This window comes from Apiospora marii (genome assembly GCF_038362585.1).
Source record: "Apiospora marii strain CBS 49790 chromosome Unknown utg000003l_segment0_segment0, whole genome shotgun sequence".
Taxonomy (NCBI): Eukaryota; Fungi; Ascomycota; class Sordariomycetes; order Amphisphaeriales; family Apiosporaceae; genus Apiospora; species Apiospora marii.
Window position 1 is genome coordinate 7,269,108 of NW_027117374.1, and position 20,072 is coordinate 7,289,179.

General features: G+C 50.5%; 6 protein-coding genes across 6 annotated transcripts; 2 read left to right on the plus strand and 4 right to left on the minus strand.

The window, feature by feature from the left end:
* Positions 1-1,155: 1,155 nt before the first annotated feature.
* On the plus strand, positions 1,156-2,326 carry PG985_005765 (putative endochitinase; the record flags this gene model as incomplete). The annotated part of the gene is made up of 2 exons (XM_066825534.1): positions 1,156-1,189; positions 1,338-2,326. The coding sequence occupies 2 exons, from the start codon at positions 1,156-1,158 to the stop codon at positions 2,324-2,326; spliced, it is 1,023 nt and encodes a 340-aa protein (XP_066688694.1).
* A 153-nt stretch (positions 2,327-2,479) lies between these two features.
* PG985_005766 (Chromo domain) lies at positions 2,480-3,319 on the minus strand (the record flags this gene model as incomplete). Its single annotated transcript, XM_066825535.1, has 1 exon — positions 2,480-3,319. The coding sequence occupies one exon, from the start codon at positions 3,317-3,319 to the stop codon at positions 2,480-2,482; it is 840 nt and encodes a 279-aa protein (XP_066688695.1).
* A 474-nt stretch (positions 3,320-3,793) lies between these two features.
* Positions 3,794-4,652, minus strand: PG985_005767 (uncharacterized protein; the record flags this gene model as incomplete). The annotated part of the gene is made up of 2 exons (XM_066825536.1): positions 3,794-4,408; positions 4,623-4,652. The coding sequence occupies 2 exons, from the start codon at positions 4,650-4,652 to the stop codon at positions 3,794-3,796; spliced, it is 645 nt and encodes a 214-aa protein (XP_066688696.1).
* A 1,627-nt stretch (positions 4,653-6,279) lies between these two features.
* PG985_005768 (uncharacterized protein) lies at positions 6,280-7,441 on the plus strand (the record flags this gene model as incomplete). Its single annotated transcript, XM_066825537.1, has 2 exons — positions 6,280-6,809; positions 6,862-7,441. The coding sequence occupies 2 exons, from the start codon at positions 6,280-6,282 to the stop codon at positions 7,439-7,441; spliced, it is 1,110 nt and encodes a 369-aa protein (XP_066688697.1).
* Positions 7,442-12,796: 5,355 nt separating this feature from the next.
* Positions 12,797-13,306, minus strand: PG985_005769 (uncharacterized protein; the record flags this gene model as incomplete). Its single annotated transcript, XM_066825538.1, has 1 exon — positions 12,797-13,306. The coding sequence occupies one exon, from the start codon at positions 13,304-13,306 to the stop codon at positions 12,797-12,799; it is 510 nt and encodes a 169-aa protein (XP_066688698.1).
* Positions 13,307-16,179: 2,873 nt separating this feature from the next.
* On the minus strand, positions 16,180-16,509 carry PG985_005770 (acyl transferase/acyl hydrolase/lysophospholipase; the record flags this gene model as incomplete). The annotated part of the gene is made up of 1 exon (XM_066825539.1): positions 16,180-16,509. One exon carries the CDS (start codon positions 16,507-16,509, stop codon positions 16,180-16,182), a length of 330 nt encoding a protein of 109 aa, XP_066688699.1.
* Between the last annotated feature and the right edge of the window lie 3,563 nt (positions 16,510-20,072).

The following is a 20,072-nucleotide window of genomic DNA, read 5'->3' on the forward strand; positions in this document are numbered from 1 at the left end:
AGCCTACAAAGCCATTCAAGAGTTCAGAAGGAAAGGAAATAGCATAACTATCGCCTGGTTACCGACGGGCGAGGAAAATCAACTTATGGATCGAGCGAAGAGGGAGGCCAAAACCACGACGCAGCTAGGCGCGCATCCAGGGGTAGAGACCCCCGGAGCCAAGTCGACGATACTGAACGTGGCGCGGACTAAGAGGGAAGCTAATGCAAGCCTGCCGGAACACGTCGGGAGATACTCCAAAAAGATCGATACAGCTCTACCAGGAAAACATACACGACAGTTATACGATCGTCTGTCGTGGAAAGAAGCCAGCATCCTGGCCCAGCTCCGGACAGGGATGGCTCGACTGAACGCATATCTCTATCGAATCGAGGCGGCACCGACAGACCAGTGCGACTGCGGACAAGCAAGAGAGACGGTAGAACACTTCCTCTTCCGATGCAGCAGATGGACAGCATACCGAGCAGAGATGCTGCAGTGCACAGACACCCACAGGAGCAACTTGTCGTTTTATCTAGGCGGCAAATCACCATCGGACGACAGGTTTTGGTCTCCCGACATGGAGGCCGTTCGAGCAACTATACGATTTGCTATAGCGACAGGCCGACTGGACGCATACCAGTCTTCTCACTAACACAATACTAACCACCCCGTGCCACACACAGCAGGCGCCGCTTCAGCTGCCGAGGATAGGATGCTGGACACTTGAAGAAGAGCCTTCAAGCTGGCTTGCTAGGGAACGCTACTAACACACGGGACCCGATCTAGGAAAGTAATGACGGAAATGGAGTGACATGAGCCGAAAATGGAGTATGTAAGGGCCTTGGGTGACAAGGAAACAACTTAAGAATGTACTATAGATTAGCGATAGTTGCCCTTTCGGCTTCGCCGCCCGGGCGTTAATAAATTGTGTGTGTGTGTGTAGCAAACCTACTCAAGCACTTGCTGGCGTGCTCACTTCTGCGCACTTCACTTTGCCTTTCTCCTTTGGACAAACGAGTAGACGGCTACGAAAATTCTGCCTATTTTGCGAACTGGTTGGTACTAAACTTCTTATTCAAAGTTTTCCCGCTAACGGATGCGGGAAAAGGGGTATCTATGCAAGGAATTATCGTCCTCAGCAGTTGCCCGCCGATGTTGTGACAAACATATACTATGCATTCGCAAACTTTCAAGACGACGGGACAGTGTAAGTAAGGTACGTTCTAACTCACTTTCTCTAATGCGCTTCAGGTTCTCTTCCGATCCCTGGGCGGACACCCAGATAAACTTGTCCGATGCTTGTAAGCTCATATGGTACCTGGCTGCCACTTGAGGAATATACTGAGCCCCCCAAGCGACGCCGGCCTCTGGAAGCCATGCCTACGGCTGCGTCAAACAGCTTTTTCTTCTCAAAAAGGCCCACCGGAATGCCAAAGTTAATCTATCTGTTGGAGGATGGACATATAGTCTGAACGGGCGGTTCGCCTCAGCTGTATCCACAGAGCCGAAGCGCATTCAATTTGCTAAATCTTCGGTATCACTGATGAAAGATTGGGGCTTTGATGGGATTGACATTGACTGGGAATATCCTGCGAACGCCAGCGAGGCCGCAGACTTTCTAGCATTGCTGAAGGCAGTAAGAGCCGAACTGGACGACTACGCCGCCCGGTCCGTGCCGGGATACCATTTCCGCCTAACAGCTGCGATGCCGGCCGGTCCTGACAAGTACTCCAAGCTGCCGCTGTTCGACATGGCTCAGATAGTGGATGCGTTCAACCTCATGGCTTATGATTACGCGGGCTCTTTCTCCCCGTTGAGTGCGCACCAGGCAAACCTTTATCCCAACTCAGGGAACCTGGGGTCTACCCCCTTCTCCACGGATGCAGCGATTACTGGTTACCTTGCTGTCGGCGTCCCGAGGTATAAGATCATTCTGGGTATGCCCTTATTCGGACGTGCATTTGAAAACACGTCTGGCCTTGGGAAACCTTATTCCGGCATCGGTAAAGGGTCTTGGGAGGACGGAGTTTGGGATTATAAAGCATTGCCCCGTTTTCACCTAGACGCACAGGAAGATATCATCGCTGGGGCCACGTACGAATACGACAATAACAGCCAGCAGCTGATATCTTACGACACGCCTGGTATGGTCAAGGCGAAGATAGACTACTTGAGGTCCAAAGATTTAGGAGGAGCCATGTTTTGGGAGGCTAGTGGGGACCGGAACGATGCTGAGAGCCTCATCCGAACAAGCTATTTGTCACTCGGTGCGCTTAGGCAGAGCCAGAACAATCTGCAGTATCCGGACAGTACATATGCAAATATTGCTGCTGGCATGCCCTGATTGGGAGGAGCCAAGACACACGTGGTAGACTGCTACATACCAAACCCAAAGATTTATGGCCCTTCAAAAATGACAGTTAAATTGTGTTGAATACTAATCAAGGTATTATCCCATCAAGAGCGCCATCAAAATAGAACCGCTAGCATAAGAGTGTTAGAATTCCCGGGCCATGAGCCGTTTACACCATTCCCTCCAGTAGCTTCCCACTAAATTTACAGGGTCGATGTTCTCTTCCGGCTCCCAGGTGTATCTTTGTTCGAGAGGCCAGTCGCCTGCCCACATAACTAGGTATTCAGTGTATTCGTCACCGGAGTCGCCAATAATGCGGTGAGATACTAACAACTCTACATCGTAGGTTTCGCCGTTAGCATTGGGAGGGAGCCTCTCAGGTCGCGGTCGTAGCTTTACGCCGAGGATGTTAGCTTCCTGAGGTGTGGCCGGCATATGCCTTTTTCGTTTTGCGGGCCTCGGTCCAGGTCGAGGTAGTTGTGGAGGTTTCCTTTTGGGGGACTCGGCCTTATCCATCCATTGGTAGGTAGTGATCGTGGGCATAGAGGTTCCGTGCTTTGCATTCAGCGAAGGTCTATATCCAGTTGAAGTGTTCGCACCGCCAAGCAGGGGTAAAGCAGCAGTTTCCTTGTCATTTTGGACGTTGATTATCTCATACAAACCGTGTACGGTTGGGCCGCCTTCTTCAACTGTGCCGGCCATAGTGTTACCAAAAGTAGGGAAACTAGGCTTTGCAAGTGGGGGTTTCGTAGTGTGTGTACAAATTGCAACAACAGGATAAGCCGACCTTCTGTCGAGATCTGTGCCGATCACGTGGTGGCGCTTTGTGTCTTGACTCGATGATAGCTTAGAAGGCCCTTTTCGCTCCATTGAAGAATTGTGATAGCACGGTGCGGCCTCGGGGCTCCCCATTGATCTCGCAGTCCATCCAATTGGAGATTTTCTCAGACCATGCAGCTTTCTGTTGAGCGTTAAGCTGGTCATCCTGGCTGGGGAATCCAGGTGGGTTGAAGGCACGGATTTTCGAAAGATTGGCCATTGGATTAATAGGAAGACGAAAGATGGAGTAGAAAGCGATATGGATGATTTTGAACTGGTTGGTGATCTTCTAATTCGAAAATGAGGGTACCGTAGTGGCGACTCATATATTACACACCGTGCAGCCAACTATCCTCCCTCGGATTCCAGATTGAGTCTGAACTACGATCTACAGCCACAAACTCCGATTCCCAACAGCTTCTGCTAGAAATCGATAATGCATCTGTACGAATCCCGCTGCAAGGAAACCGGTGAACTCAACACGGGCCAGACCGGCCGCCCCCATGAAGTTTGGCAACAATGGCTCGCTGAAGCCTTTCACGATTGCAGCACGGTTGACTGACCCTCAGCCAATTGGGTTATCCCAGTATGACACTTTCTCCCGTGCTTGAAAACAGCCCGTGAGATTTCTAATAAGCATCAAGTGTTAAGGTTGGTGGATAGTGCTGCCTTTGTTGGCTGTATGGTAGCTGTATCTGCGACAACTGCCATGATGGTATTTTGCTCTTCGAGCTTGACGGCATCCCCCATGTCCCTGATAAACAGGGTCTCGTTGGCGATCTTTTTAATGCTGTCCATCTTCTGCAGCCTCTTCTGCTCCTCACGATGCCGTGCGCACTGCTCCTGCCATTCACTATCGCTCCCCACGTTCCACCCGTCCGCTAAGCGAGCCTCGTCCTTCCGGATGGTCCTCGAGTAGGCCGCGATCTCGCCCTCGTTGAGATCGGAGAAGACCCGGCGACGGGCCTCCGCCGCTCGGTCTTTGGGCATGCACTTGATGGTGAAGCTCATGAGGCAATCCCGCAGGTAGTGGTTCGGTACGTCCTCCAACGTGTGGTCCCGTCCTAGCCGGCCGCCGTGCACTTCCCAGTCTTCTTTGCCCGGATCCAGGCTGGCCGGCTCCGTCGCCGGGACGTCATTGGCATCTTCGTGAATGGCGAAGGCCACGCGGTTTTTCAGCTTGGACTCGTCCACCCCGGGCGCGGATTTGAGGTCTTCGACGAGCTGGGTATTGGTTTTTCGCGCCTCGGGCGCCTGTCGTTGTGGCTTGTCAGCGCCACGCAGTTCCGAGGCAGCAAAGGAAGCGCAGGGGCGAATTTACCAATAAGGAAGCCGAGAAATAGGTCGATGGTCTCTCATGTTCGCGAGTGGGTGTTGTATAAGACTTGAGCCGATCAATCAGGCAAGCCCTACTTCCCCAATGGCCCGTTTTTGATGACTTAGGTCGCGTCGATTCGGGCCAATTTACTCTGTAGACACCATTCAACAGCAGTGACATTGTGGGCATGGAAAGTATGTGGTTTGATTTGGTGTGAAGTCAATTACTGCGATCAATTGGTGCTGTCTGTCGTGATGCGCAGAAGCAGGGGCAAATGAAATGCTCAGTTTGACCCTCCATCTTTCCATTGACGGGTTCTCTTTATTTTTCCAATCATGCTCGAATTCACATCATAGCAATGATGTCAACCTGTGATGTCAGTCCCCGGGAATTTACCTGGGTATGTAGATCATTGTGCTCCGGAAGTAAACAATCACGGTACTGAGGGCGTTGGGGTGGGCGATCGGATTTTGGGCGGGCCTTACGTCACAACCGTCACAGGTGTTACAGCGCTCAAACCACCTACCCCTCGCCCTAGAACAGCCACGATCAATGGAAACCCTCAAGCGGCCAACGACCTCAGCTCGAGATAACAAAATACCGATGATTCACTTCACCTAATAGCTTTGCAATTGTTGATGAAGCTCGTTACCATGTGTTGAAAAAACCATGCATCGCTTCTTGCAGAATCACTGCGGGACAAGAGGCCACCGTGATCCCCGGCAGTCTAGCACTGGCAATCAAAATCTCGATCGCGCAATGCAACAGCTCCTGCTTTTGCGTCGCTGATAGCATCGATCAATAACTGTCAGGCAACCTCGATAACAAAGTCCGCCGAGTACATCTAGTCGCTACATTCACGCTCAGTCAACTGAAGCCATTCTGGGGAGAAACAATCCCACTTGCTACCAGACTGGTGGCAGAGCGGCCGAAAGCCTTGGAAGACACCCCGCATGAGAAGGTCTGCCGGACATAGCCTTCTCGATTAGCTAGTACAAACCTTCCCATACACCAAAATGATAGGTGATCGAAGGAAGCCAGCAAAGGCCCAAATGGCCGCCCGGCGGGATTCATCCTTGCTTACCAAACTCCCACTTGTTTGTTGAAAGATTAGTGCTCGAAATATTGGTCTGCAGATACGGTAAGGCAATCTAATGTTGAGTCCAGCGCTTGGTGTCGTACCGGATCATCACTCACACTATCCCATCTGGGTATAACACTGATGAAAAGGTTCTGTTGTCGACACCTGTAGCCTAAGTACAGAACAGAAGGCCTCACCGAGCAATGGCCGTGAATCGGTAGTCCATAGAAGCGACCTTGGCGAATATCAGATCCTTTCAGATGCACCCCTGACTTGTGCATATAAGGATACTTTCTTTGAAGGATGTCCCGCTTCACGCTAGGTGTTTCTGACGCCTACCTTTTTTGGTACCCAGGCTTAGTCTCTTACAGCTGACAAATCAAAATTGTCCAAAACTTGGTGCAGAGCGGCTTTTTGCACGTCTTGACGTTATGTTCACTGCTCCTTACACCATTCTGTATCGTTACTCTCGTTGAGGGCGACTGCCAACGGATTGTTTCTCCCTTTTTCTAATCGTTTTTGGTTTGCACACAATGGTCCAGGCGACGTTCACCAGCCGTCTTGCTCCGTTTTAAAGCCCCACTGGGCCAACTTGCATTCTGGACGCTTGTGCGATAGATCAATGCACATCGCCCACCCACGACCTTTAGCTTCGAACCCGACCAGCCTCATTACACATTCTTTTATCTCGCATAACGTCAAAGCCATATCACTTGCTCATTAGAGATGAGTGGCCAAGTTGTCGTATCACGTTGCTGCGGCCTTGCTACTGTCGATACCAAGAAAGCCACCGCGGCTTTCTTGCCTTTACCACCCGAGCTCCTAAATATGGTCTACAGCTACTTTGAGGATCGAGCGACACTGAGTAGTCTCACTCAGGTCTCCCAGTCTTTTCGTGCTGAATGGTTGCCTAGACTATATCGTCACAGAATCAATGCTGAATCTGTTAACGACCTGCCCAAGCTCTTTTGCTCCTTCGGGCCATTACTCAGCTCTTATGTGAAGAAGCGACTCGAAAAGGGCTTGAACCTAAAGCAAGTCCGCGCCACGCGCTCCTCCGTCAGCTCTGACGAAGATAAGAAGAAGCCAACAGCTGCTTATAACGTGCAGAATTTGAGGTTGCACGTTGCGCCTCGCGCCTCCATACAATATGGCCAATATAGCAAGACGCAGTGGGAGGACGTTTGCCACTACATAGAAGCGGCAATCGAAGCCCTACCGAATCTTAAGGCAGTCGAAACAAATGTCATAACCGAGTAAGCCTTACGTTGAATCATGCGATATACACACAGCTTACATCATCCGCAGACCCATTGCAAGCCACCTTTCGTCCTCGCCGTGCCTCGAAGCACTCACTATCCCTTGTGTTATTGATGGCGATTTCAAGACGCCAGAAGGGGAAGTGCAGCGGATACTGGAGTGCATCAATTTCAAGGTACTACGCCGGCTTTCCGTGGCAAGTCCCTATGGCCGGCTTCTTTTCCCACGCCTCTCCAGTGGATACAACGCGGACATCTCTCCAGCACTCGAAACTCTCAAGGTCACACTGACACAAGAAACTGAGACGGTGCTTGAATTCATCGCTACGTTTGACACGTTAACGAGCTTGACCATACGAGACTGCCGACCCTACACTCACGAGACCGAACAGGGAAACGTTTTCCTTCCAGCAATCCTAAAACATAAAAAGCTCCGGACTCTGAGGATCCGTTTTGTGGATAAGGACCGGGATCTCCAGGGCGTACCTCTATCGAACCTAGCAGTTCACGATATCGTCAATGGACTGCCAGAGCTACGCAGGTTTGACTTTGGACCTAACACATGGGACCTGGTACGTCTCCAAACTTCAATACTTGGCATCAACACATTAACCGTTGGCGATAGATGAAAATCGGGTCGGAGCTAGCCCGCTCTAAGTACCTAGAATCTGTTACCTGCCTCCATCACTCGGTGTATCCTTACATTGGGCAGGGGGCATCCTCCGAGGTGGTAAAGGAATTTGAGCGTGGGTTTTTCGACAATAGACCGGACCATCGAAAGCTTCAAGTCTTTGTGTCTTGCGCGTCTGATATCCCGCTCAAAGAAGATTCCTTCCAACTTCCACTGGACGGGAAACACATGCCAATTACACCCGGCATAAGTTTCTCACGCGGCATTCATCCGTAAGAGAGCATCACGGCCGATTCGAGTAGATCCTCCAACGTCGGCGTCCCTTTACAGAGAAAGTATGAGAGTAGGTATTCCTAAGCGGCCGATGATGGAAGCTCGCCGTTTTGCGAGTTACTGTTATTCACTCAGTGGCCAGAGCAGGATTGAAAGGGGGAACGGGGGGTAAACACAAGCAAAACCAGAATCAAAACCCCGCAATTACGAATGGTCTTAGTAGGGAGGAACCTGCCCAATATTTTTAAGGAGTAGTATGAGCCATTGCCAAGGAAACCAAACCCGATGACGTGTGTTAGCAGAAGCGATCAGGAGCTTTGAGTAGGCAGGGCGCGCCGCTTCGTATAGAGTTCGCGGAGTCTTATGATTTGCCGGGCCTACCCTCGCCGTCCAATCCTAGACTTGCCCACAAGCCAATGAGTCCGCAACGACTTAGGCTCGCGGACCAGCATGTGACATGACAGCTTCCAGACTGGTTCTTGAGGGTCTCATCTGTATCGCCGGGTGTTTCAGTCAATTCACCCACTACCGTGCGCGAGCAAAGCAGGGTATCGCACAGATCGCATTCAGTGGGTCGGCCCGCTCCATCAGATGGGCTCACTATCCACTGAACTATCGGACACGCCACCAGTCCATCTTCGGCAACACCTGGAGCTTGATGAATGCCAACTGCATCCGATGATGTTACGTGGGAGAGGAGGTCGTGGGTAGTACGTGCTAAAATGGACGTCATGTCTTCGGTTATAGCGTCTAGGCTTAGTCGTGCAAACGCGGTCGTAGTCATGGCTCGTTTGGTACCTGATTGACATGAGGGATCCAACCCAGTTGCCATGATTCTTACACTGCGACTTTCCTCACTCACCTAAGCCCTGAGGACGCAGATCTGACGAGATGCCCATCTATATGAGTTGGAAAACTGCAACTATACTATGGCGCTTTTTGGCAATTTTTGAGACAGGAGCCAACTTTTACCTAGATCGAGTTTTAGTGCTAGATGTGCCTACTGTGACCCGAGTCGGATAGTTATAGTGTACACGGCAAAAGCCTATTCAGGCCTACGTCGTCAATAATGTCGCTACCCAGCTGGTGCTGTTACGCCATAACCGGAATAGGGGAGCGGAATCCACATAAAAGCGCCTTCCAGACACGGTTCTACACAAGCTTCCCACTAGTACATACCGTACAGAACTATGGTCGCACATCGCAGCTTTTCGTCAGGATAGATTATATATGACGAAAGGAGGCATAAAACATGGCAACGCAAGATCTTACATCAGCTTTGAAAGGCTTGGGGATCCGAACACATTGGTCATTGAATCTAGTCGTAGCGCAGGTTCTCTACACTCTACAAACGCCTAATGCTGTATTCCATGGCGTGGTAGCCGAGAACAAGGAGCGTTTGCTGGAGGACGGGCCGAACGTGGACTTGCTCTGGGTATGCGAACGAGATGGTTCTGTGGCCGTATGGCTGGAGGGCCAGCAGCGGCCCGCAATCAGAGAGGGTAAATCAGATTATAACATGGATGCGGTGATAGGGCACTACGACACCAGAAGTGGATTTCTATACTACTCTGTAAAGTGGATCGGATACGAATGCCCAACCTGGGAGTTGGAGCAGGATCTAGACGCGTATGCTGCTTTTCTGGACCAATACTGGGCTACTTTACAGCATCGAAACTTGGTCGATTGAGCGGTTTTGGGTCTGGGACATGGGGATGGAGTACTCAGAGGCGGAAGCACTGCGAGACGCCTAATACATCTAGATGATCTCCAGGATCGCGAATTAAACTAGTCAACCCTCGAAGTGGTGGAACCTATTTGTACGTACACGAAGTCGGTACTTTTCAAATATAGAATAATTTAAGAAATTACTGTTTCGGTAAGAATTAACTGCTTTATTTAAAGATATTTGTTTCTGATTTCTTTCCTTATTTTTGTTGTTGAGTTAGTTGATAAAAGTGTTACTTTGTTGTGTTAAGCTGTATTGGAGAGTTGACTAATTTAATTCGCGATCCTGGAGATGATCAAATGCACGATCATTTAACCCTGTAAAGGGGCTTTGGCACATCCATCGTCCCTATTCCTCACTTAGCCCTATGAATTGAGTTGCGGCAGAAAATTATGAGGTTCCTACGACCGCGCCGTAAGAGCCGTACTACTAAGATGTTCCGGTGGAATTTCCAATGAGCTGAGCAAGAGCAGGCAGGATTCACAGGATGTCCACGTTTGTCTATCTGCACTATATCAGGTGCCATTTTGTTACTATATGAATGCACTGCGCCATGAATCCTTGGTCCACTGAGTGTGGGACGCCCCGACTACAGAAGCAATGACCGGTGGATATTGTATGTACATCTCAAGTATCCCCTCTACACCGATTCTATGAAAGACTTATTTACTCACCGTAACGCACAAGCCCGCATGGGCACAATACAATCCTCCATGTCACGCCGTTCATAGAAGTCGTCAATACCCACGGGGAGACATAGCTCGTTATGCTATTAAGATACTAACTCAACCACGTCGGAGATGCAGCAAACCGAATTCCGGCTTCCCGAGGAATGGGAGGCGCAGGAAATTTTGGACGAGAAAGTCATCGGCGGGAAATCGTACTGTTTGATCGGCTGGAAACCCACTCTCGTGCCAAACGGAAATTAGCACATCTCTGCTTCAAGCGCGGCGGGATGAGATGGACCATCTGGTTCCTCCCGACCGTGCTTCCGTCTTGGAAAGCCATGTGGTGCTGCAACGGTGTAATCAGTGGCTGGGCACTATCATTGAAGAAGTTGTGGACGGTGCGACCCGCTATAGGGTCCAGTGGGAGCCTACCTTTGAACCTGAGAGCAATCTGGTGAACATGGGGAAGCTGCTACAGGAGTGGAAACTAAAGTTTCGATCGCGAAGTGGACGACTATATACGGAAAGGAGCAGGGTGGTAGTTCCTAGGAAGTCCGGTCGGGTCGAAGCCCAAAGCGACGGAATACTGGAGTAGACCCGGACCACGCCGGTAACTACGACAGCCATCAACCTCAGACCTCATAGCGACTGCCCGCGAAAAGCTACGGCATTGCGGATTCAGTCGACCAAAGGGACCATCTAGAGGTATCAAGACCCTTACCCATCGACCCTGTGATGACTCAAGCCCGCGGAGTCGACACAAAATAGAAGCGATGGGGCGGATGTTTGCAGGGTCAACCTCTTCACTTTCTTCACATACCGCCATTAGTCCTGGGCCGACTAGCGGTTTCATTTTTTGTCTGGTCCTGGTGGGAGGGAAACATCTCCGCGCTCACTCTATAGCCACCAGCAGGCACCGTGCTACGGTAGCATACAACGTTAGACCTCTTAGGTGTCCTGCAAGATGAGTAGTTCTATGGCCTGTATCTTCACTCGCAGGAATTGACCGTCCCAGCCATATAGTTGTTTTTGAAAGAACAGCTAAATTGGGGTTCACGGTAATGCACAGTATGCTAGTCACGTTGTGGTGAAGACCTTCTCCATAAACTTGATTTGTTTGCTCACGAGGGCCTTGCTTTTCTGAATGGTTGCGCCAGCTCCAAAATATTATGTGTTTGGCGCATGTGCATGTATATCGGCTATCTCATGCGAAACAGAAACCAGGCGCTCACCTTCGGAATCTGGTCCGTCGGAATGAATCAGCACCACTGAAGCGCTAGAATCAGTTTTCGCGCCTCCCCCTCCATATATTGCTTTGTCTTTCCCATCTGTTAGTTCATAGGCAATATCAAGTCCTTTCTCGCGGCTCTCGGTTTCGCTATCACAGTCCTTTATCATCACCTGGGCCCTCACCGTCACGGGTATCTCAGATGGTGCCAAGAGCCACAAATTGGCAGAAGTATCTTTCACTTCCATACCCTAGGCTTCGGCACGTGTGCTGGCCTTAAGACTAAGTATCTGTGAGACGTATTGCGGTCAGCACCGCACCGCGGAATGCCGGCCATCCTATCGATCCGCCGAGGGGATTCGTCCCATGAGACATAGAACAAAACCGAAGATGCATCCTAGGAAAAACCAATCCATCGGTGAGGTAGGATGATCGTTCTGCCTGCCCTCTACTGCCGTGGGCTTTTCGTTGCCGACACAAAGTTCAAGCTCGTTGACCCCTTCGCTGATTTCCTGGATCTCTTCGACAAATTCCTCCCTCAAGTCTATGTAGTCGCAGTCGCAGTCGCAAAGGCAACGACAGCTGGGCAGAGCACTGAATATCCCTTGGACCGTGTCGGCGGACTTTTTGAATTCATTCGCTAGATTATAGCAATGTGCGAGCTGGTCACCAAGTTCTTTGTGCTCCATCGAATGGAAAAGACGATTCTGTGTAGGCATGGCCGGAAGGAATGGTAACAGGATGATGGTAAAGGCTTTGCTGACGAAGAAAAGGACACAAGAAAGTCCAGGAGGGGGAAGGCCGGACACATAGATGGACTTTATACCCGCGAGGCCTTACTTGCCAGTAAACATGGAAGAGCGACGAAGTCGGAAGAGACAAGCCCCTGCAAATTCCACTTCAACGGCCACTCCAGTCATGTAGGAGGGAGGCCGCCGCGTGTAATGCCTTGTAGGAGGAACAGTTGGCCAAGGATGACAGCCCCCCTGATACTTTTTTGTCAAGGGATGCCTCGAAACGTACTCCTAGCTACGGTGCTGGGAGACATCATCTAGACACAGCCTCTATATGCTTCCTACAGCACTCTTGATCAAGGTGTCTTGCTTTGTTGTAATGAAGGGATTCGTGGCAGCCATCTGTGCTTTTCCAGGACTCGACGCTACCTACAACGTGAGTCCCTTCAAGGCCCGGTCTGTTGCTGTGGCAAATAGAGGAAAGCGAATGCGCAGATGAGGAGACAGGTGGATGGCGATTGAGAAGCCTTCGATTATGTGGTCTACACACTCTCCAACATAACGAGTTCAGGTTACTTCTTATGGGCGATGACATACGGTAGGCGTCAAATGGCATGTAGTCTGTGGCCGAGGCGTGTGTATGCCGCGTCGCTATTCCGTGAAGTAGGTGGGTCTATATGGTCAGTCGTGCCTCGTCCGCGGGCCTCTCCCGACACGGAAGCTACCCAGGTAAGGGCCAGTTTTCCACAGGGGCTCTTCGTTTTGCCGTCCCTGTTGCGTCATCGTTTGCCGGCCGTTTTGCCGTCTCGGGGCTGGTTGGCTCCACGCCATATTGGGCCAAAATCGACACATCAGCCACATCGCACACGGTAGGCTCGGTCGTGCATGCCGGTGTCGATCGGCTCGACTCGAGTATGGGCGATAGAGGTTGGGGCAGGTAGACTGTAAGCGATTGGAGAAGCGGGCTATAACCGCGCTGTTCACTCTCGAGAGCACGGATGAGATCCGCATGGGTTTTCAACACCTGCTCCTGGAGATCGCGAGATGCCTGCATCTCACTGATTTGCTCCAACAGCGCCGCCACCTTGATTTGCAGCTGAAAAATCTCCGCCCCTAGCCTTTGGACTTGGACCTGGCCATTGTAGAGGTGGACTGCGAACTCGTGCATAGCTGCACTGGACACCCCAAACGGCACCAGGTGTGTCATTTCTTGAGTCTGACTAGATGCCATGATTGCTTTTTTTATCTTGACCCTTGCCTTGTGGATGAGCAGGGCCTGTGTTTGTGTGTGGGTGTGTATTAATATGACCACAACGAAGGCCTTTTCCGGCCGTTTATACTATACCTCAGTTAGGTTCAAGGGAAAACACATACAGCCAAAACCGAAAGTCTTGCTAATTAGCCTGTAGTGCTCGCACTGTGTACACATGTTCCACAACTGCTGTGCTCCAAAAAAACACCATTATCACAGTCTCTATCGTGATCTCCAAACCAGCCGTCCAGCACCATATGTACTTGCTTTTTTCTGCATCTGCTGCCAGTATAGGCCATGCTCCGGGCTCGGCTGGCTGACCTCATTCCGACTCATGTGACTTGGCATGTTAAATCAGCAGTGGCTCGATGACACTCCACACAGGATTCGCCAAGCATCCATAGATGGTACTCTGTTACCTGCAGCCCATTCCCGCTCATATTGTCCTCCAGAGCCGTTCACGCCGGAGCTGGAGTGGTCGTTTCCTGTGGTCTTCTGTTGATCTTAGATATATCAATGTAATGGCCGTCGACGCATAGGTTTCGTAAGACTTTTAGGCATAGCACCGACCAGCACAAAATCGATGGGGAGCTTCTCAAGCTGCCTCGTGCGTAGACCGGGAATTGCTACAGACAAGAAATACGCAGAAAGAACCCATTACAAGTCCATGCCAAGAAATCAGAACTCGCGCCGGCCCAGACGAGAACAGTCACGGGAACGCCGCAACCGAAAGATGTACCCGCACCATCGACATCGCTCGATTCGGTACATTCTCGTAGATATTGGAGGTAGAGACGACTATCTACCCAGGAAGAGGAGAAAGGAATCTCGAGCTGTTTATTCTCGCTCACGGTATGACGACTGCCACCAATATGTACAATTGTATGGTAGGACGAACAAGGCGGATATCACGCGGGAAGGAATAGAGGAACGACTGCTTCGAAACCTTGCAGTCGCAAGACACAATGCCGAGATAGCATCCCGACCAGCACTTCCACGTCCACGTCGGTTATGTCCGCGAGCCATGTGACCTGCGAAATGCTCTGTTCCCCCTAGAATAGCAGTGCTATCACCATAAGGACAATCAAAAAGTTCAGGCTGCTTAGCCAGATGCTGGCCACGAATATGCCTGGCTAGGCCGTCTATCCGCCAACCCTTCTCCCGTTGGGCGTTGCCCACTTCATGATCGGCCTATTTGCAAAACGGGCAAAATAACGTCACGTTAATACACTTATTATTGCATAAGCGTAAACAAAAACACAGTAAGGGAGCAACTAACGAATGATAACAAGGTGATGACCAGATGATAAGTTAAGTGTGAATGCGCAAGAACCACCTCAGCCTTCTCATCCATACGTCAATACACTTGCTATTGCATAAGTATGAAAAGAAACACAGTAAAAATACAAGGGGGCGGAAGCATTCAATACTTAAGACCTCACCTTTAGTTTTAATTAAGTAGACTTTCATGAAACTTGTATATGTGCTCTCCAAACCAAAGCCACCCGTTACACGCCCATAAACCTTGGAATCTATCATGGCTTCTGGAAAGTCGTTCGTTAGTTGATTGAAGGTAAACCAATTTTTTCTAAGTAAATCTTTTAAATTATACATTAACAATCATAGGTTCAATATACAAACCGAAAAGATCCACCAACCAACACCCTCATCGAGCTCAACCTCGGTGAATCCGACATAAACCATGGGTTCGTCGGAAAGTGAGTACTCTATTCCTATCGCCGCAGCCAGTAACTCTATAGCACTATGGCCTACCATTTGATGTCCACGTACAGCCGTTATCACAACATCATGAAATTGAGAGACTAAATCGAATACCTAGATTTGTCTGGCTTACCCCGGAATAAACTCAGGACGCTGATAATGCATGCACCTCTATAGCGATACTTATAACAGACGTACCTCATCCGGACCTTCCGGACCTTGCAAAGGGTGCAGGTGGTGCTTATCGCTACCTCCTCATCCAGAAAGATATAAACGTCAATTCGAAGGTTAGGCACGTGGCATTGTGCTGAAAACCAAACGGTGATGGGGCCATCAATCAGAACGATCTGATAGTTTTGCAGGAACAGGGGTATTGCACCGAACGTTCAACTGACATTAACAAAGATCGGGGTGGAGACTTCTTGTATTTGGTTGGGAAACAGGAATTCGGTTACCAGGACTAATCATCACTGATTTGAGGCTACAATTTAGTCCAAACTCTAACGCTCGTGGGGTTACATACACCAGTATACGCAATGAATTTCAATCAATATGCTTATCAAAAAGGCAATTTTAAATACTACATATGCTTACCATCCCTCATCACATGCGATTGTATCACTATCTATGTGCGATACGGTTTGGCTACACATTATGGCCCAACTTCTACTCAGTTGGAAACTGTCAGTCTCAAAGAAATCAGTCTCGCTTTTTACTAAATTCAACAATTCTCTCCCGGAGCTGTGCAGCTGGTGAAAAAAAAACCATTATGGTTTTCGCTTATCGACGGCTGTAGTTGAGGAATCGAGTTTGTGGAAGGATCCGTTGTCAGTAGTAGTTACGATTCAGGGTAACCAAAGGCAACTTACCCCGAGACGAATTATGATGAAATTCAATGCCATGAAAGCGATAAAGGTACCCAGGTCCCTCCAGCGGTTGTCCCCTCCCCCCCCCCCCGACAGGCCCAAAATGGCCTGATAGGCTTGACTATCTGTCGTTGCCCAAACTGATAACCCCACGCACGCAAAACGGCGAGTCCGGTTCGCGCTTTTCTGTCACCATTCCTAAGTACACAATGCCGAAAGGGCATTCGTGTTGGTTCTATGAGCTCGAGCCCTTCACTTGTCTCATTAGCGGAATGGCGATGGGAATAGAGCCTTGCAGTTTGATATCGAGTCGATAATATCATTCTCTTGAGGCGCCCTTCTCACTAGGCATGTAACGTGGTTCCAAGTTCCGTCACCGCGTAGGAAAGACAGGTAGGCATAGACAAGCGGTGGCAGCCAACTCGTGCGCCAGCAAACGAAATCGTAGGCAAGCCGTGACCACGGCCCACCGCGCCAGTAACCCGGCGGCACCTCGGCAGCCATGCTCAGATCAGATAAGGAACCAGTGTCTAGGTTGGCGACGTAATCTGGTGCGGCATCTGCCGCCAGCCTCAAGAATTGGGCAAGACCCATGGTAGTACGGTTGTTTCGCACAACACTGCCATCTTGAAGTACATCGGTTTTTGGTACACGATAAAGCGGGATGCTGAATGCAGGCGACTGTTCTTGTCTTCCTTGTCCTCCACTTCGTACTCATAACTGCCGTGCCCCAGAGATAGCGTTGTAACCAAAGTTTGGCTGGCAGTTCGAGGAAGGGCCGGTCGTGCTCTGATAAGGAAATCTAGACAAACTCGTCGTCTCTCCCAAGGCCGTCTGGGCACGGTTGGTGGTATTGGGAAGGACTTCAGTGGGCTGGCTTAGGTGAACATCCCTGTGATGTTGAGAAAGATAAGCAATGTTGGCTGGCGCCTTCCGACGCTCCACAGCCGCCTTCATCCAAGGTTGGCTTTCCAAATACTCTCTCATACCCTTCAGGGGCGAGAGAGCCGGGGGGTCAAGTGGCTTGGCAGCGGAAAGAGATCCCGATGTTGACCGTGATGACGATACCTCGGATGTTATCACATAGATTGCCCTGACTGGAGGCGTACCGATGAAAGACATGTTCTCCAAGCCCAGGGGCTTAGGAATAGGAGAGCCATTAGTAAAAGAAACAAAATCCGGCGGAGGAGGCAAGATAGAACCGTTCTGTCTGTAGCCAAAAGAAACTTGCGTCCAGTGAGTCTCGCAGCCATTGCCACTGGCATATTCGCCGTCGTCAGTAAGCAAGATCGGATTCTTAGAGTTGGCTCCTCTTGCACTGCTTGTTGATGCCTTTGGCTTCAATGACGACTTTACAACAGAGGTCACCGCCCATCTTCGCCCTGCGAGGGGCATTTACGGCCCGAGAGGTTGCCTTTCACCGAGAAGCACACCTTCCTTGGAATAGAACTCCACCGACGTCCGCGCGAGGAGCTCTTGGAGTATTCAACCACGAGTGAACCATCTGCTGCTCCGGAAGGCACCTTCCCAAGGCGCTAGATTGTTCCGCGCATCGGACTCGGCAGCGCTAGAGACGTCGGCAATCTTTTCGCATCACGATACCACCGGAACATGCTGTTGACCGAAGTCTGCAGCTCGATGCTGTCAGACTTGTCGATGCAGCAGGTATCGACCCAGAAATATCGCAACCCGTGTTGTTCCGCTTGTTCGGCACAGAACTCGATCTTGTCATAGCCAGCCTCGTGCTGCCAAGTAGCGGGTGTGTTTGCTAGGTCCGCATAGACGACCTCGTCTGGGCCCCACGTGTGAGAAAGGATCGGCCAGTGTCGTCGCGTTGGAGTAACCGCATCGCAAGTACAGGCGCTACGCGACTCGGCGCATCGTTGGCGAATGAAGGAGAACTCGCAGTATCGCGATCTTGCTTCAGGAAGCTAAGTCGATGTCAACTTCTTCATCGTTGCAAGGAGGACCGATCAACCGGCCCTGCATCAGGCTGCAGGTGCGGGGTATAGCTCAGCCGCAAGCCAGGGACGGCCAGTCGACGAAGGATAAAGATTCGTGCATGCCCGCCGACGTTCCGCTTAGTATCACGAAATACAACAGGCTTGCTTCCCAACTAGGTTGCGGTTCGGCCCGCGGATTGAGCAATATGGAGCGCACATCCGATCCCACAATTGATGTTTTTGCGAAAAGAAAACGAGATGTTGCGGAGTCACGAACCATGGGGCCTTGTGGGGCAGTGCTACTCGCTGCAAACAACAGGCTGAGTAATAAGCAACAACGCCAAAGAACCCATTCATTCGAGTCCGAGCAGGGAGATTGCCCGATCGTCACAACGGCCCAAGTGAGCCAAAACAGCAAGAAGCTTGCTAAAACTCAAAATTTCAGTACAAGTACAGGGCTTGCACAAGGACGGCCACGCCGGTGCACCACACTTTAGCGCAACAACCTGCACGTGAAATGGTCTGCCCCAGAGAGTGGTGGAGGTGGCGGAAAGACGTGCCGAATCCATGACTTCGGCAACGGGAACGCTTATGCGATCTGTCCCGGTCACTCCTAAATACCATTCGTTGGTCTTGGGAGAGCGAATGGTGGCCTTTAACAATTGATTGGCAAAGGCCAGCAATGTGGCTAATTGGGACCGTGTGTGGCAATCTTGGTGTTTCAAATTCTTTACACCCGTTGACCGTGCCCACTACCACTATTCAACATAAGAGGGGATGGGAGAACATGCCTTGTAGATAGATTAGCATTGCAGAGATCCAATTGCCAGCCTTTGATCTACCTGTGATAAGAAGACTTGAATCCCAACACGTCCCGAGTTATATGTAATGCTGCTCAGCAATGGTGGAAGTAATCCACCGAGAAAGAACATACCATGGGTCAATGTTGTGTCGTGCAGTAAGGGGCAAAGTATAATGAGGAAACGCACATAACAGACCAACGGGGTCTCTAGGTTGGATTGAGTGAAGGTAAATCCGTAATAGTAGTGTCCCTCTTATTTCTGGAACCGTTATAGTGCTTAAAAGCAAAAGCCCCCGAACATCTCCTATTTGCTTTCGACTCATCGCAGCCCTCAAGAAGGTCTGGAAAGCCTCAAAGCTCTACGCCTTCTGGACAAAACCATGGATGAGAAAAGGCCGTCTTCCCGTGCTGATAGAAAGCCCTCTCCCCCTCATTCAAAGTATGGTATTACCATTCCTCGATTAGGTGCCATGGTTGCAATGGCCATCTTGGCCGTCTTGTTGTATGTGTCCCGCACAATTGTGTCACCGCACGCAATAGGCGGCATAGACGCACCAAAGCAAACGCCACATTCACCGAGGGCAGGGCCGTTCCTGAATTCTTCCAATTGCTGAGTGATATTTTGAAGCTCGGTGGTGAGCTGCTGGATGGGTGCCTGCTGGTTGTTGATGGTTTCTTTCAGGTCTCGGATCTCGTTACGGGAGTCGTGAATCTCGTTCTGGGAGTTGGCCACGAGCTCGTAGATGCGCTGCAGCATCTCTGGCCTGATGACTCCATTTCCGTACCAACGTGCCTCCGGTCCATTGTCGCTTTCGACGGGTGATAGAGCTTCTGGTGTTTTGACACTGAGCTTCGCCCGCTTCGATCGATTGATCGACGTCGCGATAGAGTTTAACGCGTCACCACAATCTCCATCTTTACACGGTCCTCCACTGTCGCGTTGGACGTCCGCCGCCTCTTCATCCGGCTCTCCTCTTACCAATGAATTAACAACCAACTAAACTAGAATAAAGTAAGGGTCCCTCGTTTTCAGAGACCGCATGAGGCTCGCTACCCACCGCTGGACGCTGGTCGGCGCATGTCAGCACAGCCTAAGGGTCAGCCAACTTTTCATGTGTGCCTAGCGCCTCGCGTAACCACATGAATCATGAAGGAAGCGGCAGGCCGCCCATCTCATCTCTAGTTCCTACGTTTCAGACACTCCAACTCTAAAGCAGGAAATGTTTGAGACAGTACAGAAGAACACAATACAAATTAAGGTTCAAGCTCTGGGCTAAAGGAAAGCGTTATATGAGCCAGGTGTGCACACCGTGTAGTGTTATTCAAGCTGCTGCACTCAGTGGGAAGAATAACAGGGAGATAGCTCATGCTCATGTTCTCACTGCAAGTCACCCAAGTGCCTGGCCCGTTAT